Source organism: Cucurbita maxima, unplaced genomic scaffold (assembly GCF_002738345.1).
Source record: "Cucurbita maxima cultivar Rimu unplaced genomic scaffold, Cmax_1.0 Cma_Scf00006, whole genome shotgun sequence".
Taxonomy (NCBI): Eukaryota; Viridiplantae; Streptophyta; class Magnoliopsida; order Cucurbitales; family Cucurbitaceae; genus Cucurbita; species Cucurbita maxima.
In genome coordinates, this window is record NW_019272022.1 from 1,746,779 (window position 1) to 1,773,176 (window position 26,398).

At 38.3% G+C, this 26,398-nt stretch overlaps 5 protein-coding genes across 7 annotated transcripts; 2 read left to right on the forward strand and 3 right to left on the reverse strand.

The window, feature by feature from the left end:
* Window positions 1-361: 361 nt before the first annotated feature.
* Window positions 362-3,654, reverse strand: LOC111480633. The gene is made up of 6 exons (XM_023125782.1): window positions 3,476-3,654; window positions 1,451-1,805; window positions 1,168-1,252; window positions 999-1,085; window positions 677-916; window positions 362-592 (listed from the first exon to the last, which is right to left on the reverse strand). Exons 1-6 carry the CDS (start codon window positions 3,616-3,618, stop codon window positions 516-518), a joined length of 987 nt encoding a protein of 328 aa, XP_022981550.1. The 5' UTR covers window positions 3,619-3,654; the 3' UTR covers window positions 362-515.
* A 2,466-nt stretch (window positions 3,655-6,120) lies between these two features.
* Window positions 6,121-9,310, forward strand: LOC111480590 (DNA-dependent metalloprotease WSS1-like). 2 transcript variants are annotated; one of them, XM_023125714.1, is made up of 5 exons: window positions 6,121-6,199; window positions 6,370-6,578; window positions 6,870-7,065; window positions 7,835-8,536; window positions 8,809-9,310. In XM_023125714.1, the coding sequence occupies exons 2-5, from the start codon at window positions 6,424-6,426 to the stop codon at window positions 8,998-9,000; spliced, it is 1,245 nt and encodes a 414-aa protein (XP_022981482.1). In that variant the 5' UTR covers window positions 6,121-6,199; window positions 6,370-6,423; the 3' UTR covers window positions 9,001-9,310. The 2 variants fall into 2 exon arrangements, with proteins under 2 accessions (XP_022981482.1, XP_022981483.1); XM_023125715.1 differs by lacking the exon at window positions 6,121-6,199 and having other exon boundaries at window positions 6,228-6,578; window positions 7,835-8,186; window positions 8,418-8,536.
* Window positions 9,311-9,548: 238 nt separating this feature from the next.
* On the reverse strand, window positions 9,549-14,894 carry LOC111480536. The gene is made up of 6 exons (XM_023125637.1): window positions 13,719-14,894; window positions 12,599-12,693; window positions 12,396-12,518; window positions 11,143-11,955; window positions 10,709-10,919; window positions 9,549-10,595 (listed from the first exon to the last, which is right to left on the reverse strand). Exons 1-6 carry the CDS (start codon window positions 14,029-14,031, stop codon window positions 10,102-10,104), a joined length of 2,049 nt encoding a protein of 682 aa, XP_022981405.1. The 5' UTR covers window positions 14,032-14,894; the 3' UTR covers window positions 9,549-10,101.
* A 2,000-nt stretch (window positions 14,895-16,894) lies between these two features.
* Window positions 16,895-20,402, reverse strand: LOC111480558 (probable inactive receptor kinase RLK902). 2 transcript variants are annotated; one of them, XM_023125671.1, is made up of 3 exons: window positions 20,014-20,402; window positions 18,488-19,558; window positions 16,895-17,748 (listed from the first exon to the last, which is right to left on the reverse strand). In XM_023125671.1, the coding sequence occupies exons 1-3, from the start codon at window positions 20,030-20,032 to the stop codon at window positions 17,144-17,146; spliced, it is 1,695 nt and encodes a 564-aa protein (XP_022981439.1). In that variant the 5' UTR covers window positions 20,033-20,402; the 3' UTR covers window positions 16,895-17,143. The 2 variants fall into 2 exon arrangements, with proteins under 2 accessions (XP_022981439.1, XP_022981438.1); XM_023125670.1 differs by lacking the exon at window positions 20,014-20,402 and having other exon boundaries at window positions 18,488-19,995.
* A 1,631-nt stretch (window positions 20,403-22,033) lies between these two features.
* LOC111480559 (FRIGIDA-like protein 2) lies at window positions 22,034-25,140 on the forward strand. The gene is made up of 3 exons (XM_023125672.1): window positions 22,034-23,117; window positions 23,783-23,958; window positions 24,061-25,140. The coding sequence occupies exons 1-3, from the start codon at window positions 22,307-22,309 to the stop codon at window positions 24,799-24,801; spliced, it is 1,728 nt and encodes a 575-aa protein (XP_022981440.1). The 5' UTR covers window positions 22,034-22,306; the 3' UTR covers window positions 24,802-25,140.
* The last annotated feature ends 1,258 nt before the right edge of the window (window positions 25,141-26,398 follow it).

Sequence of the window (26,398 nt, forward strand, 5' to 3'; positions counted from 1 at the left end):
TGAATGTACAAAAAGAATTAAATTCTTTGAACCAAAAATTCAACATTGCTATTACAAGAATAGCAAACTCTTATGGATACCTTAATATTCTTGTAGAATTTATAGCCGGACAATTACAGAATAGAGTTTCACTGAATAGGTTCAGGCTCAGGGAATTGCGCCCAACATTCAATTCATGTGCATTAGATTAACATGGATATCCATTACAACTTTGAAGATGAGTATTATATTACCATTTAAATCAATTCTTTAAGATATTGAGCGACTTTACAGAGTATGTAACGACCTTAATTTTCTATTCTTTTTTTTTTTTTTTTATGCGGAAACATTCATTTAAAACGATTTCATAAAAGCATGTACGTTTACATACTTATCACACCAATTAAGGTAAAATTAATAAATTCTCATTTCATATCTGTTTTACATTCATGTGGCTAACAACATATACTTAAAACTTGTTCAAATAGCCACAATGCTCAAAGAATCAGTCAGCACATTAAACTCTAGAACAGAACCTAAAGATCCAAGTTCAAACCTTTCTCCAGACAAACTGTCACAACAACAGGCCCTGCCAAGTCCCCCACGGCACATCCTGCACACAAAATCAAACCTTCCAATGGTAAAAAAACAACCACTCACGACATTTCGCTACCGATTTATAAGGGTGTAAATTTACCGATCCACTGGCCAGCTGATGGGCGGAAGAGGGTGGCGCCGATACCTGCTCCAATGGAAGCAAAAACTAGCGACGAGCTACACCGAAGAGTAGCGCCTGCAATCTTCTTCCTTAGAAGTACTAGTTTCTCGGTCTTGTTAACGATATTGTCTTCTTCGGATTTTATTTTCTCTGATATGTATCGGTAAATTTCGATACCGACTTGGACAAGCCATGAAGCTGCAACTCCTAGAGCGTGACCTGTATTGTCGTTTCCAAACAGGAAAATGCAATGAGCATTCAAGAGTCGGGGGAGCGGGGAGCGGGGTAGATAGAATTTAACCTCTGAAAGTTGTCCTACTAACTCGGAAGAAGTAGATCGGAGTAGACAGTCCTCGTCCAGCCTTACGAACAGCAGATTTGGGAACATCTGTCATGTCATGAATAGACAAGTTCATATCTTCTTTGCCATTTCAAACCCAAAAAATTTGGAACTATGAGGAGATTTATACCTTTAAGAAGCTTCCATGCTATTCTCTGCGAAGCATAGTGAACAGCAATTCGTTCCAAAACACGTCTCGTTGTGACGACGGTAGTCTGGTGATATCCAAATAAGGCAATCAATGAGCTTCATTTCATATGTTATAAGAAAAACATATTATAGAGACAACTGAAAGAAGGTAGTTTTGGTAGAGATATTGCACCCAAAGCTGGTTGCTCGACACCCGAACCGACGAAATCATGAATAAGAACTAGATCGACATGCTTAATCAGAGGATGAGCAATTGAACAGACCTCACGAAAGATTTGCTTGATGGACTTTTTAAAGGGCAAAACTAGATCGACATGCTTCTCTTCTTGAGCATCATCTAGAAAATCGTCATCGTCATCGTCCTCGTCTTCCAACTTGGCATGAGGCTCCAAAAGAGGCAAATAAAACATCAAAAACGACCTCAAGGTTGTCATACCAAGCATCCTCCATTGAAAAGCCGAGAATAGTGGCTTTAACTCGAGGTTGTACTCCTTTGTACTGTATTGAAGAGACTCGTGCTCGAAGATTTTCGTTGATGCACTCTGTAGATTTGAGAAGTAGTCCTCCTCAGTCGCATCCACACCAGCATCGCAATGAGCTATGGGAATCCTGTAATTACTGTAGCAGCATGACCAGCCTTGTTAAGTATTCAATCACAGGTGAATCTTAGTATAAACTGTTTATAAAGACTCAGTTTCATCTGTAAGCAACTAGCATGGAGCATGATAACAGTAACTCTTGAGAGTGCTTGTAAATTTTCAAACATTTAGCTTTTAAGAGTCCGTGATTGTAATAAGTCCAAGCCCACCGCTAACAGATATTATCCACTTTGGCCTGTTATGTATCGTCATCAGCCTCACGGTTTTAAAACACGTTTCCTAGGGAGATGTTTCACACTCTTATAAGGAATGTTTCGTTCCCCTCTCTCATCGATGTAAGATCTCACAATCCACCTCCCTTGAGGGCTTAGCGTCCTCGCTGGCATACTACCTGGTGTCTTGCTCTAATATTATAACAATCCTAGCCCACTACTAATATATATTATTCGTTTTAACCTATTACATATAACCATCGGCCTTACAGTATTAAAAACGCATCTTCTAGGGAGAGATTTTCACACCTTTATAAATAATGTTTTGTTCCTCTCTCCAACCGATGTGGGATCTCACAATCCATCCCTTTGAGGGCCCAGTGTCCTCGTTGGCACACCGTCCGGTGTCTAGCTCTGATACCATTTGTAATAGCCCAAGCCCACTACTAACAAATATTATCCACTTTGGCCCGTGACGTATGTCCGGTGTCTAGCTCTGATACCATTTGTAATAGCCCAAGCCCACTACTAACAAATATTATCCACTTTGGCCCGTGACGTATCGTCATTAGCCTCACACTTTTAAAACGTATCTGCTAGGGAGGTTTCCTAAACCCTTATAAGAAATGTTCTGTTCCCCTCTCCAACCAATGTGAGATCTCAGCGTACTCGCTAGCACACTGCCTACGCTAGCACACTGCCCAGTGTCTGGCTTTAATACCATTTGTAATAGCCTAAGCCCACCACTAAAAGATGTTATCCGCTCTGGCCCGTTACGTATCGACATCAAGCTCACAGTTTTAAAACTCGTCTGCTAGGAAGAGGTTTCCACACCCTTATAAGGAATGTTCTATTCCCCTCTCCAACCGATGTGGGATCTCACAGTGATCCTTCCTACGAAGATTAAAATTTCTCTCTCTCGATAACCAGGTTATCGAGGTTCGGTGGCCCATTCCTTGCATCTTTTGCTCATAACTAACCTCCATTAATCCTACCCGAAGCAGCAACAATGATTTGAAGTTATCAAATATTCTACAAGAACCTTGAATCCAAAACAAGGCACCTCTAAACATCCCAAATCCTTACCACCAGGGCCACCCTCCGGGCTAGATTCTCAACTCTGATTAACAAACATAATTATCCTACTTTACCACAACAGAAAACTCCTAATGAAAAAGCAAACACAAATACTTCTCAAACAGATAAACAACGATTAGCAACTGATTAACAACGATTTGCACAAACCCACAAACTTAACAATAACAGTCTCCAGTGTACAGAGTAGTTCAAGGCACAGATAAATTTGAATTTCAAGACGAACACGCTAAGAACTCCAGCGATTCATCAAATTTTAAACCATGACAAGTATAATCCGGCTATAATCTGCACCTCTTCAAAGCCATAAATCTCAACAATCGAATCCAATTCAAAGAGAAATTCAGCAGATTCAAGACAGCGTCAATGCATAAGCACATACCCTATGAAAGCTCTGTACGCGAAAGGGGTTCCGGCAGCGGCAGCGGCGGCGGCCGAGAAAGCGCCACAGGAGTGGAGACTCTGCTGTGTATTGAGAACGGAATTTTTCCGTAATAGATCCAAAACAATAGCTAAACCCGCCATTTTTGAAGCCAGGAATCCAGACGTAAATTTAATCAAATGCTAACTGATTGTGCTTCCATTCATGTCCTCCATACTAAACTTTTATGTTTATCCAAAAAAATCTTTTGTTTTCATTTCAAACAAATGTTGATTTACAATTTTACACCTAAAAAATTATCTTACATTTTTATTTGTTTTTGTAGAGTTTAAATATTAATGTTAGTTTTGAAAGTTAATAGTTTTGAAACGTGATGCTAACTGTCACGGTCATATTTGTCCAAGGTATGTCGCCCATGACCGCATGCCAGTTGTCACAATCTACAATACGATTGTGCCCCGAGTGAGTCATCGAGGACGATGACTAAGTTAAGTAGAGGAGAATGTCACAACCATACTATGAAGAGAGTAGGGTCTGACCCTCACTCATGACAAGCAAAGTGGCGTCCCTTAAGAGACACCCATCCAGCCACATGCGACCCAATATAGAAGAGTGTCATGATGGGATCGAGGAGGACGATGCATCATCCACCACACCACCACGCGAAGTAGGCATTGAAGACAAGTTGAGACATGAGCAAGACAAAGACATTGAATAGACATGAAGGGCAAAGATAGGCCTGTTGAAGGGCCGAGTAGGGCCCCGGGCCTTAACCTCAAAAGTCGGGGTTTCGAAAGGAATTTGGGCATGTGGTTCGAGAGTTAAGTTCGTCCATATGAAATATGAATGCTCACTAAGTTTGGTGTCAATTGGACATCGGATGGACAATGCACGACATCATATGATCGTTTACCAAAATCATGTCTACGCCCGTAAGATTGAAAATGGCTCAAAATGTACTATAGGAGTACCATGGTGTTAGCTCTCCACCACCCCTGGGCCTTGTGGCCTAAGTGAGCTACCATGTGGCACATACGTGTGTCACAGTGTGGGCAAGTGCCGAGACGAGTGTCTCGGGCGACTTCCTTTGAAATGGATTTTGAAGGACAGTACCGGACGACATAGGTGTGCCGGTATTGCGCCCCAGCCTGCATGTTGGAGGTTGCTACATACACCCGCTATCTGACACGGTATCCATAAATGATATGGTATTGGAACGGGAGGGTCAATGCCTCGATAGAACCCGGATGGATGGATGTTCGAAAAGTCCCGACGAGATGAACAACACGCGGGCCCATTCTCAATGGCATGACCAAGCAAGTTATGATGGCCAACGACATCCCAAGACTCGGGATAGCGACAAGACATATGGACCCCATCAATGGGGATCAATATGACAAGATGAGATGCGACGTTGCATTGAGAGACCTTGGCCCGAGCAGAGGCAAGGTTGAGCCGAATGACTTGGTCTAGCGTAGAGGCAAGTCGGATGTGTCGCAGACGATTGAACATGCACGCGTAGGCGGCGTGTGTGGTTGACCAAGCTTGGATTCCACACAAGCAATATTCGATTGGTGAAGACAAACCTCACCTAAGGTCCAATGAAGCCACAAAGCCGGGGCGAAAAATATATATGGGACTTAATTCCCCTTAAGACTAGTTGTGAGTGTGTTAAGATCACTACGCCGCACGGTAAAAAATGTAGGACCGTAACACCCGTAACACATCGAAACTTTTTCCTTGTACTACTCTATTGCTTTCTTTTACCGCTTTCATGTTGTATTATTTCTTTCTTGTTTTCTTTAAGAGCATGTCGTTTCGGCGATGTCATGATTAAGCCTAGTAGACATGAAATGCCTAAAAATGTACTATACGGGAATACGACTAGTTGTCAACTTATCCCTACTAGATAGTTATATGCAATAAGCAGCAGTTGTTGTCTTTTGCTTACATTCCCATATAACACAAATCTCAATTTCTCTCTCTTGCTTTCATAACTTTTTTTCCACAACTTCTCTCCCCGAGTTTCTAAAATCTTCTCTTGAAATCGAGACCCGAGGTTTGTATTTACGTTGCTCGACTGCAGGCAACATAACTCGAAGTAGGCTTGACCCACTTAGTGCTGAGAGTGGGAGCCGCACAATCGCCAAATCCGTTGCCTAGAAACCGTGATTGTGACACTAAAGGTCCGATATGTATACTAACATTTGATGGTGTTTTTGAACTAAGATTAAGGGTATTAATGAAATTTTTAAAAGATCACGAGTATCTCTTTAAACACTTTTTATTTATAGAACCTTCGAAAAAAATTGATTTATTCACCGTAAGTTTACATTAATAACTAAAAGCTCATAAAATTTAAATATCAACCAGTAAAAGTATGGTCGGGTTGAATTGTAACTCTATTTTTGAAGTGATCTGGTTAACTCGATCAGAAAAATGTAAACTTGCAAATTGAATCTCATTTTTTATTTTTAAAAAAATTAATAAAAAAAAAACCCTTACCATCCGAACCTTTATGATTTAAACGAGGAATCGAAGTCAAATGAGTTATCGATCATATGAACACATCGAGCTAAGCCCAAGTAAAAATATATTTAAAAAAAATCCCTATTTACCCAATATATCCAATGGCTTGGAATTGCGTCCCCAACCAGGCTGCTGTTCATTACGATTTCTTGCCGTACGAGCGAATCCAAAAACTCCCGCCAACTCTCGATCCAGGTGAAATGTATCTCTTCTTCCAGATTTCCAATGCGACATCGAGTTCCAAATATTATATCTCTTCTTCATGATTCAAACATTCTTTGGAATTAGCGGATTTAGTTTACTGTTGTCTGTAATTACGGTGATTCTGATTTCTGAAGCTTCGCGTGTTTAATCGCTTGTTTAAGTTCTTCCACTTCGCCCTAGCCGCTTCGGGGTTCCGAAGATTTTTCTTCCGTAACATGGATGTGGGCGACCTTAACAAAGTTTGGGAAATTAAAGCCCTGAAGAAGGCTGGGGAGAAAGAAGCTAAGGAGATTCTGGAGAGAATTGCCAAACAAGTTCAACCCATTATGCGGAAACGCAAATGGCGAGTCAAGGTCCTTTCGGAATTCTGGTAAATGTTACTTACAATAAGTTTCCACCATGTTGTTTCTTGTTCATTACAACCCTAGGATTGTAGTTTTTGTTGTTGTTTTTTTATCTCGGATTCTATATCTGTTCATTTTTTACGTTCTTCTTGTTGGATGTGGCGAAATGAAAAAATAATACTGAAGATGTTGTACTTTTGGTTGAGTCAACTATAGTTGAGTCTATTTCTTCCGGCATTTTCCTTAACAAGAAAGGAAAATTTTCATTGAACAATTGAAAAGATTTGCATTCACACTGTTTATTGATGAATTTGCAGCCCAAAAAATCCTGCACTTTTAGGATTAAATGTGGGACGTGGAATTCATGTGAAGTTGAGGCTTCGAAGGCCAAATAGGGATGGAGATTTCTTCCCCTTCAATCAAGTTTTGGATACAATGTTACATGAGCTTTGTCACAATCTCATCAGTCCTCACAATGCCAATTTCTACAAGCTTTGGGATGAACTTCGAAAGGTGCTCATTTATGCTTTTTTTTTTCTTTTTTTTTTTTTAATGATTTTGTTATTAAATTATCTGAAAAGGACATAAAGAATGATATTCATGTCAATAATCTTTGCTTGATTGTATCCGTTCCATTTACATTTGTCTTCCTAGTATAAGTTCTCCTGGCCATGTATAATGGTTAAAGCAATTATCACTGATATGAGATTAAAGAAGTGTCGTTGTCTTCTATGATACTTATTATCAAGTGCTGCATGGAGGGGGCTCATCAAATTGTGTACTTGGACAAGCAGCGGTGGATGTAGTATAGGTTTATAATATAGTGATTTTATAATAAGATTATGATGTAGTGATTTTATAATATTAATACTCATATAGGACAATTATGATGCATTAAACTAATAGTTGTCAATTTGAGTATAACTTCATAGATAAAGATATCAATTATCCACCTAGTACTTGTTGACTATCCAACGTCATTCGTAATATTTTGAATTGTTTACTTGGAATTACTTGTACAAATTTTAAGTGAAGCCCCCGGGATCCTCTGACAAGATTTTGTTCCTTCTAGTTCTGTGCATTTCATAAATGTTCATCATGTTTTTACTTTTACTGATTGTCTACAAATTTGTTTTCCATTTGCAATTTGATGTGTTTTGGTTTCACTGAAGAGAACATTCTTCGATGTAAGTTTTATTTTTATATTTTATTGTAGGAAATTTCATTTTGATTGAACATTGCCTCTTACCAAGCATCAATTTGATGATTTTTGAATATGTAGGAATGTGAGGAGTTGATGGCTAAGGGAATTAGTGGCTCAGCACAGGGCTTTGAACTCCCGGGGAGGCGTTTGGGTGGTAAATCTCAACAACCCCCTCTCTCTTCCCTCCGCAAATCTGCCTTAGCCGCTGCAGAAGGAAGAAAACGTTTGGGATCTCTACTTCCTTCTGGTCCTAATCGGCTTGGTGGTGATAGCAACATCATGGATGCTCTAAGTCCTGTACAAGCAGCTGCAATGGCTGCAGAAAGGAGGCTTCAGGATGATATTTGGTGTGCTTCATCTCAAGAAATGCCTGTAGATGAGGAATGTTGCTCTGATTTTCCATCAGAAACGGCACATTCCTCTCACGCAGGTAAATCAGGGCCCTCTAGCAATTTAAGTATTCGTGTGGATGCATTACACCAGAAAAGAAATCGTGAATCAGAAAAGAGTTCCAATATGTCTTCCCGTGGTCATTTGAGACCTGATTTTGTTGATTTATCTGAAGACGTTTTAATCCCTGGGTCCTCTGCCGTCTATGATGAGGAACCAAAAAAGCGATACAAAATATCAGATAGAGTTATATTTCCCCAACCTTGTGCAGAAACTAGCGCAATAGATTTCCCCTGTTTATCCTCTAATTCGATGCCAATTCACGATGGAACTCTTCATCCTGAAGAACATTCCATGTGGGAGTGCGGGAATTGCACCTTACTGAATCCAGTATGTATTCTGAACTTTTCATATATTTGAATGCCATATGAACCTTCATTTTTTAACAAGCTCTAAACTTTCCTTGATCATATTTTGGGCTACATTTAGAATGGTTAAAACTAACTTATAGATCGGTCCTTAGCATTGCTTCATATAAACATGTAAATTAATTTCATATTTATCTTGAAGTTCATCACTGGGGGCATGTTTATTATTTATCATCCTGCCAAGTATCTCACTGTTTTTTTTTCTTTCCCATGCCAATGTTGATTGTCATGCAGCCACTAGCTCCAATATGTGAGCTTTGTTTGTCACAAAAATCAAAAGATGCTGATACCAAGTACAGATTCTGGTCGTGTAAATTCTGCACTTTAGAAAACAGTGTGAAGTTGGAAAAATGCTCAGCTTGTGGTCAATGGAGGTATTCTCATGGTCAGCCAGTGTCGACTCGAGGACCGAATCTCGGCACTTGAGGGGCTGCTGATATATCCTGGTGAGACTTTTGAACTTCTTGATAAGTTAGACTGATTTCTAGGAAAATTAAGTTGCATCTAGCCTTTTGAAATTTGGAATGCTTCTGTTATTTTCCTACTGAGAGAATATCCAATTGAGTAACTGATGCAGTTCATTTTGGTGTTCTTGTCATTCCTTGGATCAACTCAATATGTAATCAGCATATGGTATTATCTTAGAAGAGCCTGATGAATTTTGTGTGAAACTAAGGAAATTTTTTGTCATCCATTTTGGAATTGAGCTTCATAGAAAATTTTGTTCTATTGTTGAAAATATAAGATTCTAAAAAAAATTTGTATTTCAAGACGGTACAAAAAAGACTATATAGGATGGGTAGAAGAAGTTGTGATACTTAGCTCGATCCATGATTTGAAATGACACTATGAGATATAATATATTAAATGACCACCAATTCCAAGGATCCATCGTTTTAGATTTTTAAAGCATAATTCATGGAAATAACAAAGGTCTCTAGAGTAAACAAAAATGATAAACTATTCAAGAATTACATATTAAAGATGCAACTCTCACAAGATCAGTGTGATTGGGATGATACATGTTGAGCCTATCATATCACACATCCTGCACCCATCTCTCAATATTGCTCACAAAGGTCAACAACAATCCTTTGAGATATCCCTTCCAAACAATAAAAGCTGTGATGAGCTCTTTCACTTTGTGAAACAGCTATGTCACGGCTACCGACACCGACACCGACACTGACACCAACACCATTGCAGAGCCAAGGAAGAGGAGAAAACAAGAACTCTTAGAATCATTTGTTTTAATGTACATTACAACATTATATGTCCTTGAAATCCAAGACAGAGTAATCATCCATGAAAGAAGGTATTGTTACATCACTGAGACCTTTCAACTAAACCTAAACAATATGAACTTGACACTCAATTCTGTACACGTTACGGAAGGATTGATCTAAAGAAGTTAGCTTAGCTTATAGCTTATTTACAACAACTTAGAATAAGCACAGCAGTGCACATTCTTGATGAAAACCAACACTGCTACTAATTATTATTATAAGTAAACTCACCTGTCATTCTCTAAATATCTACAGCTTCCATATCCATGGAATCCATTTCTGATTTAACTCCATTGCTATTCTCATCATTTTCATCCTCACTATCACTACTACTATTATCACCTCCTCCATTATCGTCCTTCAAATTACGCCTACTGTTTTTCATGTCAACCACATCCTCCTCCTCACTCTGGTCATCTTCTAATGACGACATCGGCTGCTTCGGCCCATCCTTTACTTCACGAAGCTTTTCAAGACTAGCTAATGCAGTTTCCTCGAGCGTTTCCTCTTTAGTGTAACTAAGGTTAGTGCCAGCATTAACATCAATGCATGACATAGCTAAACTGCTGGATTTGACATGGGCGACAGACTTGGAACGTTCATCGTCTATTATATAACGGTCAGATATCAATGAAAGTATAGAAGGTTTTGCCTCAACATCAATCCAGCAGCCCCCAAACCAATCTCTTGATACTCGAAGATTGGTTCTATGTACATTCAAGAATAAGCTTTCACCTATTAACAGCAAAAAAAAATTGCATTGCAAAGAACCGCGACTAAATAACGGGAGATTTAGCTTAAAATCAATACTAAGGAAACAATTGCCTTGATGTTTTCTATAAGATTACCTGGAAAGTAGACATGCACAGCATCATTGCCTGAATCTAGGCCAGTAACTACTCCTTCCCACCACCCATCACTCCACCACGCATCGACAGCAACACCAATATCGAGAGTGAGCTCTATTTGCTCTTGAGGGACTGGTCTAGTAATCAGGCGGCCAGGGTGCCTCATGCCAAGTTTATCAGGTAGAGCAACTTTACAAGCAGGGACCCATTCCTATAAGCAGAAAAACTTGTCAGTTATCACTTTCGGTGGAAATTGCTTGTCAAGAAAGACATAGAGCAGTAAAGGCTACAAGTAAAATGCACTTGGAGAGCCTTGACTGCAACCCGACGCAAGTCGACCGAAAACAGAAAATTGTACATACACTACACAGCCTAGATAGTTTAGACTAAATCATTGACGCCATAGCCGTTCCATTGAAACTCTTCAACGTTACCTCAAGGTTGCCATAGCCATCCTCATCTTGCAGATCATCATATTGTACTCTAATATGTTTTGGTGATGCATACAAGACCGTACACCTGAACCAGCAGCCTCGAATGCCACTATCTTGACACAATAATTCTATCTTCTCATTGACATCATATGCTGGGTCATTATCCTCCAAAACATGTTTATGAGAAAGAAACCTGCCGCCTAAAAAGCTGTAATTATGCTTCTTGCAAGATTTATGGGCCAACATATGTCGACTACCGGACTTTCTAACTTTTGCATTTTCTAACTCAAATGTTCTACATCCTGTAGCATTCCTCATCCTTTTAACCTTCGGTCTAACAATATTTTCTGGGTCTAAATCTTCATCGTCTTCCCCAGTCAAACTATCAAAAATGGGCTCCGATTTCGATAATACATTGAGACTCAAACAAGAGAAGGCTGGCTGATCGTAATATCCACGCAGTTTACTCAGGTCAAAGGGTTTTAGTCGGTTGCTTTTGAACTGCCTATAGCAAAGATGAACTTTCGAAAGTGAATCATGGGGAAACGCATTCACACACTTTTCATAATGTTCACGATTTAAGACTGTTGCAGGACCATCAACACACTCAACACTAATGGTCTGCACATATGGTGTGATAAAAACTTCTCTTGGGTGAGAATTTCGTAACGCAATCACACCTTTCACCTCCTGACTATGATGAAACCACCTCACCTTCACCTTTTTCTGACCCCTCTTATCTTCGTACATGTCCTCCAGGTAAGCAAGATAGTGGTTTTCTCCCTTAGCCATGACATAAACAAAAGAATGTACCTAAATAGCATTGATAAGTAGGAGGAATGTCAAAATAGGAAAAGATCGGTAAATGCAGTATGTACCGTCTCAGATGATGCAAATACCAACATATATTATTTATAGATGATGCAAATACCGACGTTTATTATTTATAGACCATCAAACCACAACTTAAGGGTATCATAGAACAAATACAGCAAGAAAATATTGAAAGCTCTCTCTTATTTAACTCACATTAGTTTCAAGATGAAACATCATAGATTTAAACTTGGATGAAGTGAAAATTTCTAGCTGCAATGAATAAGCAAGAGTCCAGATAAGTTGAAGCAAAAACTGGAATCTAAATGATGTACAGAGATTTAAACTTGGAACATCATAGATTTAAACTTGGTTACTAATATTTAAACCTCATTAATCAACCATGACAACACCTTATCCTTTCGAGTGTAGACGCTTACCACGATTGAAGTCCCATTCCTGCAAAATGACGGGTAATGCTTGAGCCGTTTACCGCAGGTCCATGCAGCACCAGACCATACAATATCTGATGCAGGTCCCTTGGAATTCCTTGATGACCGAACCTAGGTCAAAATCAAAACCAAACTGAGGGATAATTTCCCAAAATTGTTTGAAAATAATCAATGAAAGGAAAGCCATTTACTTTATCATCTGGTACATCAGATTGTTGGAGAACTAGTCCACTATGTGAAAATTGAAGAGTTCCCAGTGTTTGTATTGCATCACATTTACAAGGCACTGCATAAAAAACTTCGTCAACATGCCAATACCAACAGTTTAATACAGTAAAACTACGGATTATAAAATGTTTTCAAAGACAACAAGTATCTTGATTGCCTCAAATCAACCAAGAAGCGTCACCTCATTGAAGTGAAACACATTTGACTAAGTAACTAAAATTCATAAATAATATGAATTTGTAACGTGTAAATAGCCATAGAATGTCAAAGCCTTGTCGCCATATTCAACCTAAGCATGGCAAGGAAAAGAAAATGATGGTATGTGGTTCATTGAATGTGAGATTGCATATCGATTGGAGAGGAGAACAAAACACCCTTTATAAGTGTGTGGAAACCTCTCCCTATCAGGCACGTTTTAAAACCTTGAGTGAAAGCCTGAAAGGGAAGCTCAGAGAGGACAATATCTGCTAGTGGTGGGCCTGGGCCGTTACAAATGGTATCAAAGCCAGACACTGGGCGATGTGACAACGAGGAGGTTGTTCCCCGAAGGGAGGTAAACATGAGGCGGTGTGTCAGCAAGGACGCTGGGCCCCGAAGGGGGGTGGATTTGGTGGTGTTCCCACATCGATTGGAGAAAGGAACAAGTGCCAACGAGTATGCTGGGCCCTAAAGAGGGTGGATTGTGAGATCCCACATCGATTGGAAAGGAGAACGAAATACTCTTTATAAGGGTGTGGAAACCTCTCCCTAGGAGACGCATTTTAAAAACCTTGAGGGAAAGCCCAAAGAGGACAAGGGCTTGGGTCGTTACATTGAACGTCCATGTATGGTTGACTTTGAGGCGAGTATGGTACTTTCTCGATTGAGCAAGTGTCGTTAATGACAATGGATCATGTGAATCATGTGAATCACGTGAAATGTGTTCGGCAACTGAATAATTTTCTACAAAAGAGAATATGCAAATACTCACAAAAGAAGACAGAGAACGAAAAGTGTATACTTTTGCAAATTCGAACAAGAATTCACAATGAATCTAAATGTCCAAAAGAAATAAAAGATAAGAACGAAAAAACCAAGACAAACCAGAATGATCTCCAGGAGAATGCTGCTTTGATAACATAGAAGTAAGCCAATCCACGACCTCTCGCCTCGACCTCCATTTGAAACCAGAATGGACAGAGTTTTCCTTCCCATGAGCTTGCAAAAACTCGTCTGCAACAACATAAAACATGTGTCTGACACTTCTCTCAGTCCCCACAACTGCAAGAATAGACTCTCCAGAAGAATCCTTCAAAAAATAATGAACCACGCGGTTTCCCCGTTCTTGCGAAACAAATTGCTCCTTCCACTCCACAAAATAGTTACCATGTCCCATCCTTTTGGCCAAGAACAGCATAAAATAATCAACAAGAACCTAAACTCAACTTCAATGCTAATTACATGAGCACAGGTCCATGACACAGCCAATGGACACAGAATCGTTCATCCCAAGAACTACTACACAAAATCAACCCGTTCTTGAATGTTGACCAGTCCATCAAGATTATCCAAGATACATAAGACCACAATTTCTCGGCTCAAATTGTTAGATCTCAAGTCAAAAAGGGAAAAACTGAGCAAATGATCCACGGGCAAATAAGCTACTACTGAATCCTAAAGCTTAGATGTATCATGGCAAGATCGGAAGCTAAATCCACAGTCAAAATACCCTAAATTATCACAATTTAATGAAATATCCAACTACAATAGAAGACCATAAACCCTAAAATCCACAAAAAAAAAATTCCTCAAACATCGAACAACAATGGCGGGAACAAGGAGGTAAGATTCGCCACAAATTGGGCAGAAACCCCCAAACGTATGAGATTTCTTCAAGCCCTCTGCACAAGAACTGGTTGCAGCCAGAAAACACCAAACAGGCGGCAAACCCTTTTGACTACATACAACCAGAGAGAATCCACGACGAATTAGACGGGAAAAAGAAATAGAAAACCACAATGACTTACGCAGGGAGGTCAAACTCCAACTTCGGGGCCGAAAACGTAAGATAAATAGAAAATTTGAAAGGTCCCCATATGTTTCAGAGATTCAACTGTGAAAATATCAAAAGGGGAAGGAGAAATACAAAAGAAAGAGAGCTCAGAAACGCCATGGACATGGGAAGGAGGAGAGTTCCATAGCAGTTGAGGGGAGAGAGAGGTCGGAGAAGAAGGGACTGGCAGCAGAACGATACTGATTGATGCCTTAGAGTCGGGTCCAACATCTTTTCTTCTTTTAGATTTTAGGTTGGTAATTTGAAAATTTTAGTTCGGTAATTATTATTATTTATTATTATTTATTTAATTATTTTAAAATATTCTACTTATCCACGTCTACCAGATATATTATATTAATAACAAAAATTTCATTATATAATAAGCTGTAACTTTATTTTCGAGTTGATCGGGTTAATCAGACAAAAAAATATATTAATAAATAAATTGTCTCGAATATAACCGAAAATTTTATAGTTTGGGTTTAAAAATCTGGTTTATTCGTCAGAATCTAATAAATATCTTGAATTTATGAAATTTAAATATGATTTAATTAAACTATATTTAAGCTTACACGTGGATTGATGAGCTAGAATTTTGAAAAATAAATGTGAAAATTAATTTAAATTATTTGAATTATAAATGTGAAATACATATAATATTTGTATTAAAGTGTGGATGAAAAAGTTGGTGTTAAAGAGGTTTTAATTATGATGACTTAATTAAATACCTACCAAATAATATCGATAATTAGAGGAAATAAATGTGAATTATTTAATTTAAAATGTACACGTTTAATACGAAAAACATGTTCTTGGAATATCTGGTTCATAATTTTGACAATCTCATAGAAATTACAATATTTCTCTCACGTCATCTTTATTAATGTTGAACACGGGTATTTAGATGAAAATAGTATGGCTCATACGGCCAACATATAGACCTTATTGGTGGATACATCTCGTTTGTCGATGGTCTGATTTTAAGATGGATAATAATAACTATCTGGTGGAAAGTCAAACCAGAAGTCGGTATGACCGGAACTTGAAGAATCATCATAATTTGTGTAAGAATAGCTACAGTGTTGTATTTTTTTATTGTTTTGTGTTCACCATTTCCGTAGTTGAAAGTAAGGAACTCACACGTGAATACGTCGAATAAAAATATCCTTTATCTCAACATCGATAGAACATTTTATCAATAGCAGAAATCTCATTCTCACCTTGTCGAGAGCGGTAATTTTCATCTTGGGTAATATGGTCAAATCCAATATCAAGAAAAATGAACTTGATTGTGATTGATTAGATTATCCTTCTCGAGCTTGGTAACCGAAGTTCCAACATTTGTATTAGATTGATAGCTATTTAGTTGGTTGTCGGACGTCCTAACTCTTCATTTATTACTTGCTCCACGTGTATACGGGTCTTTGCTTCTCGACGTTTGTATTCTTAAATTCATCATTCAAATATACCGTTAAATTCATTAAAAAAAATGGATAATTGTTATCATCATTTCGATCTACCACGATATCTACGGATTCATTATAACTTTTTTATACATGTCGACATTTCGCTCGATATTTAATACCTTGCTAAATATTACTGAGAGATTTATTTGCTTATTATTGTTGTTCCAAGTGTTCAAGTAGGCTTGTAGGTATCTCAATTAATCTCAGACATGTATTGTTTGACCTTCGTACCTTTAGTTACCAAATTTTTTTTTGTTATATTCTTGTGAGAGAAAAACGAGGTTTGGAACCTATTAACTCGAACCTAAGCGGGACAACAATTTTACGTTACTTGTTCTAATTCAGCAAATAAGTAAATCGTGTGAAATTTAGATTTCGATGACAATATCGACGTATACTCGAGTCTCAAGTCACATTTGAGAGAAATATTTTAGAAAACATGAGTAAGAAAATACGTTGAAAACAATTTTAAAGAAAACAATGTTATAAGTTAAAAGCAAGTAGGCAACAACACCTACGTATGACTCAACAAGAAATAGTAAAGACCTATCCAACATGAAATCAAGTAAAATGGGTTTGAAAGGGGTAGGCGGCATGAACAACGCGTCTTGAGCAACCGTGACTAGGACATCTGACATGTGGTTACAATAACATGTCTACAAATATGACCGTAATACCTAGAAATCTACCACCTATGTCATAGATTAAGGCCCAACTTAAGTAAAAAAAAAAAAAAAAAAAGAATAGCAATGCTAACAATAAGAACAAAGATGAAAGGAATAACATCGCAAAACTTTTAAGTATTCATAAACCTCTAAACCTATCATCACATATAATACATATGACAAAGACACTAAGGAAACAATGCTATCAAGTGCAAACTCTTCTATGCTAACAATCCAACTAACAGAGATTAATTAACACAAGCAACAGTTCAAATCCCACCATTTCAAATGGCCTTGGTTTGAAGAAAAGAACATACCTGGATATGTGTGTGTGTGGTAGTACTAGCGAATAGCCTCAGGAGAGCCAAAATCAGAAGACAATGGCGAAATGCGTAGTTCATGATCCTCCACTGTCTTAACCACCTCCTGTATCTTTTCCTGAGCCTCAGCCATGCTTGGCCTTTCTTCAGGGTAATTAGAGACACAATCTAAGGCAATAAGCAGAACAGAAAACGCCCATTTTCCGGCATTTCGAGCGACTTCCTCATCAAACACTTCACATGTCCACTCTTCTCTTACCTTGGCTCTTACCCACTTGGAGAGATTGATCCCATCTTTTGTTACCATTTTTCCTGTTAATAACTCGAGCAATATGATTCCGAAGCTATATACGTCAGCTTTCTCGGATAGTTTCTTCTCTGGGGCTGTATACCCCTTTGAGGAAAGAAGACGAGCTTGCTTCTGGTCTAGGAAGTTTGTGATCCCGTATTCGCTGATTTGTGGCTCGTTGTTTTCGTTTAAGAGAATGTTCGAAAGTTTTAGATTCCCATGCGGAATTGAGGCTTCTGCATTTGATCTTTGGTATATAAATCCCAAACCCTTTGCTATTCCACTAGCTATGGATAATCTAATCCTCCATGGGAATGCTTGCTTTCCTTCAATACAGCCTACAAATAACCCAAAAGTCATCTTAGTAAACAATTATCCCAAGAAATTCAATGGCTTTACAATAAATATTTGCTCATGTTAGCTTTGTTAATTGGTTTTAGAGTAAGTTTAAAAAAAAGTATAGAGTAGAGCCTCCACTAATTTTTGTTGAGGATTATTGAAAGGAGTAGTTCCACCTTGGCTAATTAAGAGGAAGATCATGGGTTTATAAGGAACACTATCTCCATTAGTATGAGACCTTTTGGAGAAACTAAAAGCAAAGTCACGAGAGTTTAAGCTCAAAATGAACAATATTATACCATTATGGAGAGTCGTGTTCAACTAACATGGTATCAGAGTCATGCCCTTAACTTAGCCATGCTAATCAAATCCTCAAGTGTTAAAGAACACTATCTCCATTAATATGAGGCCTTTTGGGAAAACCAAAAGCAAAGCCACGAGAGTTTAAGCTCAAAGTGGACAATATCATACAGTTTTGTCGGTTGAAAATTTCCCAACTAAAGTATACTGCACTCCAAATCAATTTATCAAATCTTAATTATAGGCTAATAGAAAAATGACATGGTAATCGACCTCTTCACAAACTGGAATCGGTTTGATCGAGGTAATTCCTAGGACTTTTCTTAACACTTTAAGGATTGTAAACTTTCACTTTATCAGAGATGCAAACGGCTATGTTTTGAGGAAATAAAATGAGAGTAAGAAAAGCTTTAGAAGGGTGTTGCAGTGTTTACTTACTTTCAAGAAGTTCATGCAGACTTCCCTTTCTCTGGTACTTGTAGATCAGTAGTTTCTCGTCATTTGCAGAATAATAACCCACAAGCGGCAAAATGTTTGGGTGCCGCAAGTTTCCTACTAGTCTCATGGTTTTACGAAATTCATCAAAGTTTATCTGCATTTTCCTCAATGTTTTGACAGCATAATATTGGCTCTTTAACCTAACCTTGAAAAGACTGGTGCAGATATTCAGACTTTGTAAATCTGCTGTTGCTTCAAGGAGGTCCTCCACTTTGAACCGTTCATCTTCTTCATTAAAGAACACGAGCTCTCGAAGGGCTTCATCTGGTCGCTCTACCTCACTAGACACGTTTGAAAGAACAACAATAGGAGGAGACTTCTGAAGGGTCTTCTTAGACATCTCCTTTTTAAGCGCCAACTTTGAAGCCCTCTTGCATACTAGGAATGAAAATATCAAACAAGTTACAGTACAGACAATAAGGATTACCAATAATATTATCCCTTTATGGTGAAGCCAGTGTGCTACCCCACCGCTATCAGACATGCTGCTTTGTGAGCTCGACGGGATTGTGTCCCGCAGAGCCATCCATGATCTTAGAGACTTCTTATGTTTGAACTCCTTGAATTGAGGCGAGACAGTAGTAAAGAGATTGTTAGAAATGTCTATTCTCCTGAGATTTTTGAGTTTAGGCAGACTAAAAGGTACCTCCCCACTCAAATTGTTGTTGCTGAGATTCAAGTGGGTGAGCCTTGTACAATGCACAATTGAATCAGGAATGTTTCCTTGAATGTTGTTCTTAGCCAGGTTAAGAACTCTAAGACGAGATAGATTGCAGACAGAATCTGCATCAATTCTTCCACTGAGGTTCAAGTTCTCAAGCCTGATTTCAACAATAGACCCCTGATGCCCATATTTTACACCCTTCACCTTATTCAACTGCAGGCGTAGCATCGATTCGTTCGTGCCAATCCCGAGAATGTCTTGTGGATCAATAGCTCTGATGAAACTGAGAAAAGCTCCAGATTCTGATAAATCACCATCCAAACAAGCTGTGAAAGATGGAGCATATACTGCAGCATAAAACAACCAGATCAGAAGCAAAATTGAACTCATGTCTCTCTGCATTTTTAGGGTCTTTGGGAGACTGGAAAATCTTTCAACTAAGCATGATGAGACTCAAAGCTGAAGAATCCAAATATTTAGGTATTATTTTCAACAACATGTGAGATTTCCAATGCGGCGATGCCCTGAATATTCAGCAGTAACGTTAACTTCTATGTGACAATCAATCATCAAAATCATTTTACACCATCTGATTCAATGCCCTAATTACCAATTGGTTTACCACATCAATTAATCAATTCAATTCCTTGAGATTACCTACACCACAACACGTATCAATTCTGATAAATCACCATCAATCCAATATCTAGAATTCATTTATAGTTTCAATGTAGGTTCAACTTAATAAATTGGCTGAAAATTTTCCATTAGTTGATCTGTAAGAACAAACCGAATTACTCACGGCATTGGACTTCTGCCATCTTCACCGCCTCGATCGAAACGTTTCAGTGTTTTCTTCTGTACTCTTTCAGATTTCCTCCAGTCCAAACTTCGTACAAATCTAAGCGTTCGACGTTTGTAAACGGCGATTATGCTGCCATTCTTCATCGTCCGCCGCAGCCCAACCCGACCTCCAAGAACTGCCGCTCGGCAATGTCGCGGCCGTTCGTGACGTTTCTCAGCTTCAGATGATTCCATGGCGCTTCTATTCCTTCAACCTGATCGGATAATCAGGGTACCTTTTTCACGGCAACGAAGCGGGTTAGCTCCGGACACTGGGGGTCAGCCAGTGGGATTCACCTCCACGATTGCCTCCGACTCCTCCTTGGAGCATACCAAAGTCATTTGTAAAGAACTTGTGGTCGGGGAGAACCGAACACCGTTTATAATGGTGTGGAAACATTCTTAGCGGTGAATCTGAACCGTTACAAATGGTATTAGAGCGATAATACATCAGCCTTCTCATTATTCTCTGAATGGGTAGACACGGGACAGTGTGTCAGTAAGGACGTCAAGCTCAAAGGGGTGGATTTGGTGGCTGTCCCACATCGATTGAAAGAAGATAAGACGGCTAATGAGAATGTTGGCCCCAGACGGGATTGTGATGTCCCACATTGGTTGGGGAGGAGAATAAAACATCTTTTATAACCGTGTGGAAACCTAAGAGAAAGATCATTTATGAGGGTGTGGAAACCTAAGGGACCAAACAGTAGACAATATCTAATATCGATAAACCTTCCCCTAACGGACACGCTTTTATACAGAACTTGTGCGTTTTTTAATCAGTGTCGGTAGGGTGAAGCAATACATTTAGGAGTTGCCAGCAACCACTAAAGTGTACTACTTGAAGGTCGAAGGCAAGAAAGCAAGCCCTAAAGTCAGAAATGGTAGGATAAGACAAGGCAGCTAGGCTGAAGACAAAGAAGTTTCATCAACTGTTGGATGATGAAAGTCTCACATCGGCTAATTTAGGGAATGATCATGGGTTTATAAGTGAGGAATACTAACTCCATTGGTTGAGGCCTTTTGGGGAGCCCAAAGCAAAGCCATGAGAGCTTATGCTCAAAGTAGACAATATCATACCATTGTGGAGAGTCGTGTTCATCTATCATGGTATCAGAGTCATGTCCTAAACTTACGCTTATCCTCTAATGTCGAACAAAGGACTCTAAAAAGAAAAAATGAGTCAAGCCTCCTCGAAAGTACGAAGGCAGTCAAAAATGACTAAGACTCCTTACTCCAAAGGAGTCGAGCCTCAATTAAGGGGAGGCGTGCTTTGTGTTGGAGGATGAAAGTCCCACATTTTTAAATTTTTTTAAAAAAAGCTTAATAATATTGAAAGTGGAACTAATATTAAGGATATTTATTAACTTAAAAAAAGAGTTTTTGAAATATTAAATAATTTTTTTTAAAAATTTAATATATTTTTAAAGTAAAGTATTTTATTACATATTTACTAATTTAGCTCAATAGGACATTTTTTTTTCTTTAATATAAATTTATAATTTCATCAAATTTAATAAAATTATTTTTTTATTTATTAAGTTCAAAACCCAACCCAATTTAACTTATTTATATTATGTTCGGTATAAATAAATGAATGAAACTTTATTATTTACTTTAAAATATACAATATAATGATTTAACTTTACAATTTATTATTATTTTTAAATATTTAAAAATAAATAAATAAATAATTGATGAACTAAAATCTTAATTTTAATAAAAATTATTTAGATCCAAAAGATTTACAATGGAATAAATAGTCAACTTAATGTAAAATGAAGTCTAATTAATGCATAAAATATAAGATTTGAATAAATATTAAAACTCAAATATTATTTTTTTAGTTTCATTAATTTCACAATAAAACTATATTATATTAAAATTAAAAATTTTAAAAATATTTTTTAAATAAAAATAAATTAAAAAATATTTCTATTAATTTAGCCCTAAATTTCATGAGAATGGATTAAAAAGGGGGTACCTTATCCCAAAAACATTTCTGGTAGAAATTTCCATTGAAATCTCTCGATGATCCGACCTACCCACGCTTTAATGGCGATTCCCTTAAGCAAGCCGTTCATGTAGAAGAAGACAGAAGGCCGAAGACGCTACAGGACGACCCACCAGCTACGCTCATCAACAACCCTTAAAGATGATGATTCTTCAGTATCTTCAATTTTGAGGGTTAGGGTTTTCTGCAACTCCAACAATTCCATCATTTTATTCAATTTCTTCTTCCAATTCCCCCAATGGCGGACCTCAAAGAGATCTCAGATGCGCTGAACCTCGTTGATTCCAAGACACAGAACTTGAAGAAAGCATTTGAAGACCTTCAAGGTCACTCCCATCTCCTCGATTCCTTTTCCCTCTCTTGGTCCGACCTCGAATCGCACTTCACTTCAATCCAGAACTCTCTCACAAAGAAATTCCACGAGCTTGAGTCTATGCAGTTGGAAGTGATTCAAAATCAACCAGAGGAGAAGGAGCCGTGTCCTTCATTGCGCGTGGAAGTGGGGAATCTGGACGAGCCGGATGGGAGTGCCGATTGTGTGTCGCCTCGGTCCGAGATGAAGCTTCTCTGTGAGCAAATGGACGGTAAGGGGCTGGGTAGATATGTTAGTGATTTGCCGAAGGAACGTGAATCAGTCAGGGATGAGCTCCCGGATGCACTTAAGTGTGCGCCGGATATAGAAGCTCTGGTTCTGGATGCAATGGAGGGATTCTTCCGTGCTAATCCAAAACCGAAGCTACATAACTTGAAAATGTCCAATGTGAGGAGAGGTTGTGTACTATTGTTGGAGACCCTGATGGATAGTTTTCGAAATGTAGACGATCATGTAACAGAAAGGGCGAAGAAACTGGCGCTGGATTGGAAACAAAGTTTTGGTAAACATGGGAAGGATCCGTTAGATGCATTAGGGTTTTTGCATTTGGTTGCAGCTTATAATTTGTCATCGGAATTTGAAGTGGGTGAGCTTGTTGATTATTTCATTATAATTGCTCGGTATCGGCAAGCTACAAAGTTGTGCAAAGTCGTTGGCTTGGGCGATAAAGTATATGGTTGGTATATTCTTTCGAAACATTGTTTTATTTGAATGAGAATTAACATGTAATTTAGCCTAGAAAATATTAAGTTGGTGTGAAAGAACTTCAGGGACGATGTAGACAGATCATAAATTTTGAAGTTAGTTTATCCTATCTCAGTTTGAAGATCAGTGTTGGGTGCTCGCATATTTTAGATTTTTATTATTTGTTGATCTCGTTATGTAGGCCATAGGGTGTTGCACGTGGTTGCGTGCATTTGTTATCATATTGCTTTGCTTTGTTACAGGAGAAAATTGTTCAAACTGATGAACAAGAAGTTCAAAAAACTTAATTTTGGTGGTGGAAAATCATAGTTTCGAAGACATTAGGATCTTAGGACTATTTCTTGGTATTGATCACAACACATGAAGCTTTATTTTGAAAAGGAACATGAAGTAGTTATATGTAAACATTTCATGTTGGTTGAGCATTATAAATTGAACGAATCGATCTTTAAGCATGTGCTAGAAGGTAAATATAGTAGGACAAGTACGACAAGAGAAGTGGAAGAGTTTGTAAGTGTTCATATATTTGCAAGCTTGCCTTTATATTAGATATCGACATTCTTTACAGTACTATGTTAGTGTATTAATGGATTGCTCTCTACTGAAATTGCAATATTCTTGGTGCTGTTCTTACAGATCTTGTTCAGAAACTGCTAGACAAGGGGAAACAACTTTTAGCTGTCAAATTCATCTTTGAGTTTGAGTTGACGGACAAGTTCCCACCCATTCCCATCTTAAAAGAGTATGTGAGGGAATCCAAGAAGGCAGCCAAGGCAGTTTGCAGGGCAGGAAAAAACTCTCTCAGAGCACTGGTATTTACATCCAATCCAACCTTATTTGCTATTTGATTTACTTACAAATTTGAGAGGAAAGAATTGTTCATTACTTTAATTTGTGGAAATGTTATCGAACAGAATGAGTCTACTGCGAAAGAACTAGGTGCTTTAAAATCTGTGGTCAAATTTATTGAAGAATACAAGCTTGATGATGATTATCCACAAGTGAACCTTCAAAAGCGTATTGATCAACTCGAGAAGCAGAGAACCCACAGGAAGCGCCCTGCGGTAGCTTCTCCTATTATTGCCAGACATAAACAGCCACACCAACCACTACAAGTGAAACAACGGTTCAAGAAACAGAAATTGCCGCCAAAGAAGCATATGCGACGGCATTTTCCAATTAATCACCTGCACATGGCTGGTCCAGGTGGCTCTGCAGCAGTTCCAAATATTGTTGGTTTTGGGAATCCAGCTTATCCCCCATACCGGCAAACACACTTACATTCTGCAGGTTTGGTAGCTGATCTTACTGCTCCTTATCAACAATCTCTTCTACAGCCAGCAGGTTTGTTGCCAAATCATCCTGTTTCATATGCACAATCACATCTACAGCCAGCAGGTGTGTTGCCAGATCAATCTGCTCCTTTTGAGAGCTCATCTATGGCTTATAATATGGCTGTGGCAGCGTCCACTCCAGCTGGTGCCTCTTATCATGGCTCATCAGCTGAGTATTATGGTTTGGCAGGAGGCCCCATGGGTTTTCCTGGAAATGCATCCACCTCTAATTCTCACGCATACCCAACAGAACCATATGCACCACCTGGATATGGTGTGGGTGTGCCTCCACCCTACCACCAATCTTACTATCCCCAGTAGTTTTTAAATTGTCTTATGATAATATACTTTTCGTATCATCTGACTATGGTGGGATATAACAGGAACATGGCATCGACCATCTTCCTATCTTTAGTAGTACTATCCATGCCTTTGGTTTGTTCTTCTCATAGTACGGTTGAAATGTTTAACTTTTTCCTGACTTTGGCACAGAGTGCCACTACCATTAGAAGGCAAATTTGTTCTTCTAGTCATGGTTTCTGTAGGACTTGAAATGATCCATTGATCTTTTGTATAGCCTGCTTCTTATGTTTTCGTGTCATTTTTCTTTCAGAAACTTGCATATAGAAAAGTGTGCTTGGGAAAGGGTGCTTTTGATTATAGGTTTTGCTTGAGAACTACTTTAGTAGCACTTTAATATAAAATGGTTGATGACAATTCACTTTGATATTAGGTTCTAGGTTTGTTTATCTTTGAAGAGAACTTCCTCATCAATCACTTAGGTCAATCAAAAGCACTCAAAAAGTGCTCTTTTTTAAGAAGTACTTGCATCAAATGCTCTCCTGTTCTTATTGATTTAATCTTTTGAATGGATAGTTTGGGTTCTCTCTTGGGAAAAGAGATACCACAATCTGAATTGGATGCATCATGCTGCATCCATCTAAGAGGATGGGTGCATGAACTTAATTTCTCAAAACCTCCTTGTTTCTTGTGATAAGCTTTTTCTCTCTCACATTTAGATGAATTGTTATATTATGTTTTTACCTTGCATAGAAAGTTTTGTAGAAGGCCTCAAATCTTTAGTTGGTGGCTGATTTGATTTGTATTGAAACAGGGTTTGTGTTCGTAATGCTATATGTTCATATAAAAACAGGTTATGATGCTCAAAGTTGAGTGATTCTGTTTGATAAAGCAATTATGTTCTTTCTTGTATCTATTTTGCTCATTGCTACTGATCTTCAAGTTGCTTGGGTTATGTGAATATGGGCAAACATTAAATTGTTGTCCAATATTCAAGAATATTTTAGAGTAGTTTGCAACAAATTATCTCATATACTACATCTATGATTCAAGATTGAATGTTAGCATACTGAATTCGGAGTGGGCGATGGTTTCATTATCTTAGACGGCATGACAATTCTATGTTCGGTCTTTCTCAATTGTCATCTTGATTAATAAGGTAGGTGCAAAGCTTTCATCTTCCTATGTTTCTCTTTGAACATACCTTTACTTAGCTATGAGGCCACAACTAGCATATATTGTTTGCTTTGACCTGTTATGTATCGTTGTTAGCCTCTGTTTTAAAACACGTCTACTAGGGAGAGTTTTTTATACCCTTATAAGGAATGTTTCGTTCCTTCTCTCTAACTAATGTGGGATCTCAAAATTCACACCACTTTTAGGCCCGATGTCCTTGCTGGCACTGCTCAGTGTCTAAAGGTCACTGCTAACAAATATTGTTTGCGTTGACTCATTACATATCATCGTCAATCTTAAGGTTTTAAGACTGTCTATTAAGAAGAGATCTTCACTCATTGGAATATTTTGTTCCCCTCTCACCAATGTGAGATCTTACAATATATATCATACATCTATATAGAATATAATTAAATACTCACAATATGCATATATGTAGTCT